The following is a 9,390-nucleotide window of genomic DNA, read 5'->3' on the forward strand; positions in this document are numbered from 1 at the left end:
GTGGAGTACTCGTCGGGGTCGAAGCGCTCGCGACAGTAGGAGGCGCTGTCGCGTACCAGGCGCTCGACGCGCGGGTCCCCGGCCAGCAGCCCCTGGGGCAGCGCGAAGCGCGGCGTGTCGGTGAGCAGCAGGAAATGCAGGGGCGCGGGGCCCTCGCGGCGCAGCGCCAGCCCCAGCACCACCGTCTTGGAGATGATGCTGACCAGCTTGTAGCAGTGGCCCTCGCGCACCGGGTGCAGGTCGTAGGGATTGCGCGGCGGTCGGCTGGGCACCAGCACGTTCACCGGCAGCCGCACGCGCTCGATGATGGCGCGCACCGTGTGCTCGCCCTCCTGCATCTGCAGCTCCAGCGGGCTGCGCGTGCTGAAGCGGCCCTGGCACTGGAAGGGCAGGCTCAGGCTCTCGTTGGTGCGATGGTTCATGCAGATGAGGCAGGGCATCTTGCCTTTGACAGGCCTGGCGCTGCCGCTGTTTGCGGCGCCCGCCGCGCCCGGGCCGCCCACCCCGGCCAGCGCCCCGGCGCGGCCCAGCTTGCGCAGCAGCGTGGTGAAGCGCGAGCGCTCCTTGGTGGTCTTGGCGCACAGGATCTCCGCCTGGCCCATGAGCGTGAGCTCGTCGCCCGCGTGCAGCGTGAAGTTGTACACCTCGCTGTCCTCGCTGAACTCGCCCGATACCACCTGGGGATCCCAGAGACCAGGCGAAGCCTTAGCCAGGGACCCAAGGAAAGCCACATGCCTGTCACGCAGGGTCTTCCAGGGCAAATGAGCAGCGCTCTGAGGGCACTGGCTGCGACCTGCCATCTGGGAGACCAAGTCCCCTCATCTCTGCAGCTTTAAATAGGTTGCTCTGGGGCTGGTTACTTCATGTGATAACTCCTGCTGTACTATATGGAGGTACTTTGAAAGCATTCAGTCAGCAGCAAATTTTATTACATCATCTTCACAATTGGGGTGATAATACTGACCCACCCATTGGAGGAGGAGAAACTGATAAGAAAAGGTTTGGGATTTTTTTTTGGGGGGGGGGTCCAGTCGTGGGCCTGAACTCTGGGCCTGGGCGCTGTCCCTCAGCTCTTCAGCTCAAGGCTAGCGCTCTACCACTTGAGTCACAGCGTCACTTCCGCTTTTTTTTCCTGCTTATGTGGTGCTGAGGAATCGAACCCAGGGCCTCATGCATGCAAGGCAAGCACTCTACCACTGAGCCACCTTCCCAGCCCCTAAGAAAAGGCTTTGTGAATAGCAGGAGCTGTCTGAACACACAAGGGTGCTCAAAGCCACCCCCACTCTGCCCTGCTTCCACCCCCATGCATGCTGGGAAAACAGGAATGTGACTACACACACATCGCTTCTTCAGAAAGTCCTTCCACCCTGTGGGTCTCACACCCTTGTTCTTTGGGTCTGGACTAATTGTCCCAAAGGCCCTCAAAGACTTAAGGACAGCAATCTTCAGAGTTGCCCCTGAAGTAGAGGTGTGGACAGGCTGTGCCTGGCAGCAGGACTGACCTTGACACTGAAAGTGATAGCTTCCATCACGAAGATGCGGTCAGGGAAGACACTGGCCACCTCCTCCACGCTGCTGAAGTACCTCACTGGCTCCCGCACATCCCGGGCCTGCTCCAGGAGCTTGAACTTCCCTGTACAGGAGAACATGGACTGTTGGGTGGGCTTATCTGCTGGGGCCTGCTTTGCATCCCAGGAGCCCCTGGCTACCTCCACTTTTGCCAGTACCTCTGGAACCCAGGTGGACAGGTGTGTGTGACCTCTCACAGGTGACAATGGCTTGGTCATCTGGCTCAAGCCTCAGGTAGAAGGTGAACAAGTAGAGCCCAGACATTCCATTCTCTGGGTGTGCAGAGAAGCTATGTGCAGACATTCTCTGGGTGTGCATTCTCTGGATGTACAGAGAGGTTAAGCTGCCTGCCCCAACATACCCAACTGCAGATCAGCCCCACACATGTGGCTGTGACGCTGGTGTTTGCATGGCACGAGGGAACTGCCTCCAAGCTTGGTCCCAACCCAACCTCTGGACCATAAGAAAAGAATTTGTAAACCACCCAGAGCTACCTGTGCATGGGAGGGGGGGGCATTTTGCACCGTGTGTGTGTGATCTCAGCCAAATCCCTCCCTTCGTTGGCACTACAGGTCTTCCTTTACCAGGGCTGGGATGGATATGCCTTACCTAGCTCTGGCCTTCTGGGCATCCACCCTGGGTTGCTGGTCCACACAGATGCAGTGCCCAGCCCCAGGCCTTTGAGGCTCAGGGAGAGCTACTCCCACCCGGCTGTGTTCCCAGACCCTGAGCAGGCCAACATCCAATGCCACTTTGCCTCTGACCTGAGCCCACAAAGGCACCTGCCTGAGAGGAGCTGTCCTAACCTGCAGCTAGCCAATTTGCCAACTCAGCAAGTGCTCAGTAGACACACGCTTGAGGAGATGCTAATCCATGAAGCTGACACTGCATCTAAACTCTAGCCTCACTGGCTACCCACTGTGCCCACCCACATGAGCACAAAGCAGGCTGGGAACACCCTGGCGTTGGTAGTGGGCCTCTTCCCGGGCTTTGTATAGTAGAAGAGCCTGGAATAGGCAAGGGAACAACAGATGGAGATTCGGTAGGTAACCTTCAGCTTCTGTAGTCCTCCTGCAGCTTGTTGCATCATAGTTCACTCAGTTACTCCAAAACCATTCACGCAATGAATGCACTACCTGTCAATCACTACCTAGTTGTATAAACAGTCTGTGCTCCAGGCACAGTGGGTGAGACCTCGAGTACCAATGAAAGCAACCCATGTTCAGGCAGACATGGCAAAAGAGCGAGAGGACCTACGGGACAAGAGAAACCTGTAGAGTAGACTCTGTGTACATCACTGAGTACTTTAAGAAGGAAAGACACTTTGCAGAGTGTGTGTGCTGCTCGAAGACGTTCAAAGAAATGGCATGGCAGTGATGTGGACACAAAGCAGATGGCCTGCCCAAGACTGTGAGGGGCTGAAGGAAGGGCAGGAAAATGAGCAGACCGCTGTTCAGATTTAGAAAGCCTCTGAATGCCATGCTGAGATGTAGGGATTTTTTTTCTGCAAGAAATGACACCTTTGCCATAGGTGGTGATATGTGCGGTAATCTCAGCTACTAGGGAGGTGGAGGTAGGAATTAGTGAGTCCAAGCTAGACCAGACTTGGCAATAAGAAGAAACTCACTGTCTGAAAAACAAAAGGACTGCAGGCGTGGTTGGAGTAGGGTGGTGCTTGTCCACAGTGCAAGTCCCTGAGTTCAATCCCCAGAGCTGCCGGAGAGGGAAGAAGGGAGGGAGAGGGGCACTCGGGGGAAAAGGCTTGGAGTGAGGGAAGAGGGCTGCTAAGTCCTAGACCTGCCTGTGACGGTGAGCAGCCATGCACACACACGCACCCGCACCCGTACCGACACACATGTCACGCCAGCAGCCAGGCAGGGGAAAATGTCCGCTGCCCCAGTGGGGCAGTGTGGAGCCAAGTCGGGGCTGGAGCAGGGGAAGTGGGGATGTGGCTGGGAAGATCGATGTAACCATGGCAGCCAGCACCGCCCCTTCAGCCTCCCGGAGCTGGCAGCACGTCTCTGATGTGGGGAGGAAGGAAGGGAGCCCTCCTGGGAGCGATGCTCTGGCCCCAGGAAGCCTTCTCGGCCCTGCAGCTTCCTCAGAGTCCTCAGGGCTCTCGGGACTGTGTCCTCCCTTCCCCTCACCCTCACCCTGATCCTCCTTTCCAGACTGACCATCTTGGGCACTGCAGCAAATGGGGCCCCATCTCCTCCCCACACCTGACCCACAGCACCCCTCAGGGGTAGAGCACTGGCCCAGCATGCTCAAGGCCCAGACAGTACCCAGCCCCAGGGAATAAAACAACTGGAAAAAAAATTTTAACTTGTGGGAACACAGGCTTTAGAAGTTGGACAGTGCTGGCTGGATCTCAGCTCTGCACCAACTCGCTGAATGACCCTGGACAAATTATGTAATCTCTGGGCTTTGGTTTCCATTAGCCCAAGGCCATTATTGGGGAAGTAGATGCACTTGAGGAAGATGTCAGGCTCCCCTCCCCTCCCCACAGCAAGGGCTGGGTCTGTCTTAGAGGGCAGATCTCCTGGGCCCCCAGAGTGGCTGACCACAGCCTGCAGAAAAGGGTTACTACACAGCGCCCCCACTCCCCCCCATCCCATCCCCCACTGGCCTTGGGTCCGCAACCAGCTGGCCACTGCACCCCAAGCGTCATTATTCATTCATCAGGAGAGAGGGCTCTGCATGGAGCTGCCCTCAGAGCCTCCTTGTTAACTAGTGGCAGGCCCCTCCCCACCCCCATGCAAGCCAGGGAGGGACCATGGGGGACCAGGCTGTAGCCACTCCCACTAGCCAGCTGTTGCCCCATAGCCCACTCTATACACAGTGCCCATAGAGGGCACTAAAAGAGAGGAAGGGGGAGGGGGGAGTCTCTGGACCCATACAAGGTTTCCTAGGGGACTTTAGTGCTTTGCCTTCCCAGAGTTTTAGGTACACAGTTGAAGTGGTCACCCGTCCCAAAAGTCAGAGCCACATTTCTGCAAATAAAGTCTATCCCCAACTGTATAAATATGTGTGTAAATATTTACCAAGGAATGCTCAGGCTTTGTGTATGGTATGTGTGTGTGTGTGTTGTGTATGGTGTGTGTGTGTGTGTGTGTGTCCTCTAAGAAAACCTGGGGCCTCTCCCCTAAACCAATGCCAAAGCCAAAGTCTCAGGCTGGGAAATTTCTAGTCGGATCAAGTTCTGAATGTCTGCAGGCCCAGGACAGAACACCAGGTCAGGAAGCCCCTGCCTCTGGCCCAGGTGGTTTCTTCCAGCTTTCATGGAAGTGTGGGAGGGATGGAGGCACTGACCCATATAGCTTCCCCACACCTCCACTCCCACTCATGTGCTGAAAGAGCCTAAGCCTGTGAAAAGGGCCTGGCCCTGTACCACTGACTGGGGAACCCTGAGCCAGAGGGGGCCGTGGCGCTGCCAAGGAAGGGACTGTTTACCTTCCTAGTTCCCAGGGCTCCCAGCCTTGGCTGGGGAGTGGGATGGGAGTGTCCCACAGCAGTGAAAACCACAGAACTGGGCTACTGTGGAGGCATGGGTGGCTCAGTTTCCTCCTAAGCTGCAGGTTGGTGGTGAGGATGAGACGATGATGCACTGGCTCAGTCCCTGGGCTTGCAGGGGGTATCTCTGGGACGGGGCTACCAGGTCCAGCCCAGGGTTCCTGGCATGCTACAGCAGGCACCAATGGTCAGGTTCCAGCCCCTTCCCTTCCCTTCCTCCACCCACAGGGCAACCCAGGAGAGGAACTTCCTGCCCTCCTTATACCCTACGGCTCATCATCTGTGAAATGAAAGCTGGACTTCCTTTCCTCCAACACCAGATCCTCCCTTTAAAATCTTATACGTCAATGTCATATATAAAACACAGAAGGAGGGCTGGGAAGGTGGCTCAGTGGTAGAATGCTTGCCTTGCATGCATGAGGCCCTGGGTTCGATTCTTCAGCACCACATAAGCAGAAAAAGCCGGAAGTGGTACTGTGGCTCAAGTGGTAGAGCGCTAGCCTTGAGCTGAAGAGCTGAGGGACAGCGCCCAGGCCCAGAGTTCAGGCCCACAACCGACAAAAAAATAAAACACAGAAGGAGTTCATTTGCGTAGTCTTTTTTTGGGGGGGGAGGGGCCCAGTCGTGGGGTCTGAACTCTGGGCCTGGGCACTGTCCCTCAGCTCTTCAGCTCAAGGCTAGTGCTCTACCACTTGAGCCACAGCGCCACTTCCGCCTTTTCTTTTTCTGCTTATGTAGTGTTGAGGAATCGAACCCAGGGCCTCATGCATGCAAGGCAAGCATTCTACCACTGAGCGACCTTCCCAGTCCCATAGTCTTAAAAAATCTAAAAGAACTTCTAACATTTATTTCGAAAACCAATTAATGCCAAGGAATTTAACATAAAAACACAAAATGAGATCAGAGCTGACTAAGGTAGCCACAAAACAGCCTTAGTTTCTGAAGTAGTTTTCGGTTTGGTTTTAGTTTTTTATTATTGGAACAAGCCCCAAGTGGCTTGGAAAGCACAATCCCCATCTCAGCCACACAAGTGCTGGAGTTATGGGCAGAGAAGATCCCAGTGGATGTTATCTAGAGGAATGCTCTCCAACAAGAGTCATTAAAGCAACACAAGACACACTCTAGAGGTCTCCAACTAGGAGCAGGCGTTTTTGTACGTGTGCCTGTCTGGAGCTTGAACGCAGGACTTCACGCTCTCCCATAGCTTTTTCCACTCACAGATGGCATTCTACCACTTGAGCCACACCACCACTTCCAGTTTGTTGCTACTAGCAATAAAAGACTCCTGGATCTGTCTGCCCAGGCTTACTTTGAACCGAAATCCTCAGATCAACCTCTTGAGTAGGTAGGATTGTAGAGACATGAGCCATGGTACCTGGCCGGGTGGTAAGACCTTACTTAATCATTACTTTAAAATATGTTTAAAAATAAAATGGGAACCAAAGGTCTGCAAACCCGAGGGCCTCCTCCTCTCCAGCAACCCAAGGCCTCACCTCACAGAACAGAACAGAATGAAAACCCCTGGACCCTAACTAACTATAGCAATATCAGCACCCTGCTAGCCATGTCCTCGCTTACTCTCCCCGGAAGCGACAAGAAAGGTGCTCATCATTAGCTTTCCCCACATGCCTTCACGTGCAGCCCACCTCGGCCTCCCTCCAGGCTTTGGGCCATCTGACCCTGACTGGGCACACCTGGGTACTGCAGGGGAATGTCGATCTTGGGCCCGATGACATAGTGGCCCTCCTCCAGCGCATGGGCTGTCACCGTTGTCCACTGGCGGCAGGAGTGGATGAGCAGCACGTCTCGCTCACTGACTCCCTCAGCATACTCCCCTGAGAGGGAAAGGGCCAGAGGAGGAGAGAAAGGAAGAGGGAAGGTTAGATGGAGTACAAAGGACAGGCTGAGTGGCCTCTTTACCGAGACCCCGCCTGGGGACAGCTTCCCAGGATCTCTGTCCAGGTCAGCAATACCCAAGGGACAGGCATGCTGCCAGCTGTGGCCTTTGGGGCCATGAGTCAGGCTTGAGCATCTCTGCGCTCTGACTCCCAAAGGGGCCTCAGCAACCAGCACAGCCGAGCCCCTCATTCATCATCCACCGGAGTGCGGCTGTCCAGCCCAGGCTCCTGCTGCAGACTCCCGAGAGAGGCGCCCAGCCAGCCTCTGCCCTCCAGGTCGCCCCAGACCTCTGGGGAGATCAGAGAGTGTCTGGGGACACAGTGAGGGGTGGGCTGGGGTTGGAAGAGGGGTGAGGGACACTTTCCTCCTGCCAGGACCAGGCAAATTACCACCTCTCAGTCAGTGGCCAGAAGGCAGGGAGAGCCTTACTGGGGCAGAGAGGACGGAGAAGAAAACACATTTTGTGGGTCCAAGCTGTGAGAGTTCCCCCAGAGCCATGAGTGGGTAGTGCAGCCCAGCGAGCTGCCCACTGTGACCACTGTCACGGGCGGCTTCTCCTCTCCACTCACTGCTTCGGGGAGTCCCTTGCATTCAGAAACCTCAAGGGACAGGAGAGGAGCCCCCAGAGTCTCCATAAGGCCCGTTTCTGCAAAGCTGCTTCTTGGCCCTCCCAGGGGACCAAGGGGTGCTGGGTTAGAAGGCGGGAGGCGAAGCCTGGTCTGGAGAAAGCTGCACTGGGGCAGAGGTGCTGGAGGCTCCAAGCCCAGCAACCGTTTCCAGGGAAGCAGGCGGGGCAGCCCAGCTTCCAGGAGGCTGTGGGCGGCGTCTCCTGGCTGCAGCTGGTGGGCAGGGTGGGGGTTGGGGATGCCCGCTTCTCAGCCCCTCACACACAACTTATACATTTCTGCCAGCCAACCAAATGGGGAATGGTTGGCTCAGCCTGGGGCTGAGGCTTCATAAAAATGTATGCAAGAGGTGGGGGGCAGGGAGGGAAGAGATTCAATTCCTGCAGGGAGAGCTCGTGTGTTGTGTGTGTGTGTGTGTGTGTGTGATGTTGTCTGAGCCTTCGTCCTCACCTCACTTCCTGGGACAGAGGAAGGTCTCCTCAGCTCTGCAATCTCTATCTAGAACTTGTCTAAGCCCCATTCCCCCTTCCACCATGTGTGCATGTGTGCACTAACAGCCATGCTACTAGTTTAACAGGGGCTTGTCATACACACACACACAAACACACGTCTCACGGGGGACCCATCCCAAAAGCACAGGGCACAGGATCCTTAGGACACAGTTGTGATCACACACTCACACTCTACGGGTGACAAAAGATACATACAACTAGGCAAATGACACCACTGTTCATCATTCATTCATTCATTCATTCAGTGGGTCAGTCCATAATCTTTGTAAACAAGGGTACCTCCCTTAAATGCAGCCAGGGTAGGAAGACAAAAAAGTGGTCAGCAGAGGACAAGATAGAGGTGCCAGAGGTGTCAAGAGAACCCCAAAGGGGGCCCTGCCCAGACAGGGGAGCTCAGAAATGACCCTCAGAAGTCGCGATGTCCAAGAGGGTGCGGGAGAAGAGGGCCGGAAGGCCCAGGGCGGTCCAGGGCGTCCCTCCGGCCCACACACGCACAGACTCGGGGTCACTGTGCGGTGACCACCCGAAGGACACGGGCTGGGCTGCAGACACTCCTGCCCGACGGCCTGAGGCCTGGCCGTGGACGCCCCCCCAGCCCAGCCCCGGCCGCTGGGGTCGGAGGAGAGGCCGGCGGCCCGCAGGGAAGTGCCCATTAGCATTCAGGGAAGCGAGTGTGCCAACGCGGGCCAAACCCCTATTCTTCTCACACACAAAACCCCCGGCCTGGCTGCCAGCCCCGTCCCGCCCCTCCCCCAGCCCGGCAGCCCCCCTCCCCCCAACGGCCCCCGCGCTCCCCACGCAGCCTCCGGGCGCCCCCTTTCCGGCCTCCAGGCACCGTCCCATCCGCAGGACAGAGGGGTCCCGCCAGCCCCCCGAGAAGTAGGGCGCGAGGTGGGGGAGGGCCGGGGGTCCTGGGGGAGACGCCGAGCCTCTCCCCAAGGCAGCTCGGCCCGCCCCGGAGGACGCCAAGCAAGGGTGGCGGGGCTAGTCCTCAAAAGAGGCTGGGGGGGGGGGTGAGGAAGAGCCACGGAGGCCAAGGGGTGCGGGAGGATCTAGAGGAGAGGCCGAGACAAAGGGGCGCGGCCGGCCGGGATGGGGGGGGAGCGCTGACGGACAGTGGGAAAAGGGGCGCGCCGACGGGGCGGTCGCCGTGGCTCGGCCGCTCCCCGGACTCCAGAGGGGCTGGAAAACCCGGTTCTGGGCCCCAGCGCCAGTCTCTGCCCCGGCGCCCTCCTGCGCCCAGGAGGCGCCCGGGGGTCCCGGAGCGGCGC

General features: G+C 57.3%; 1 protein-coding gene across 1 annotated transcript in view; it reads right to left on the reverse strand.

Annotated features, from left to right (window-relative positions):
• Positions 1–9,390, reverse strand: part of Gareml (GRB2 associated, regulator of MAPK1-like) — a 14,488-nt gene that overhangs the window by 3,885 nt on the left and 1,213 nt on the right. Inside the window, exons 2-4 of the mRNA XM_013013539.1 lie at positions 6,777–6,917; positions 1,503–1,633; positions 2–677 (exon numbers count right to left, since the gene is read on the reverse strand). Coding sequence (XP_012868993.1) covers positions 2–677; positions 1,503–1,633; positions 6,777–6,917 — 948 coding nt within the window. The remainder of the gene's footprint in view (position 1; positions 678–1,502; positions 1,634–6,776; positions 6,918–9,390) is intronic.

The sequence above is a fragment of the Dipodomys ordii genome, unplaced genomic scaffold (assembly GCF_000151885.1).
Source record: "Dipodomys ordii isolate 6190 unplaced genomic scaffold, Dord_2.0 Scaffold20, whole genome shotgun sequence".
Taxonomy (NCBI): Eukaryota; Metazoa; Chordata; class Mammalia; order Rodentia; family Heteromyidae; genus Dipodomys; species Dipodomys ordii.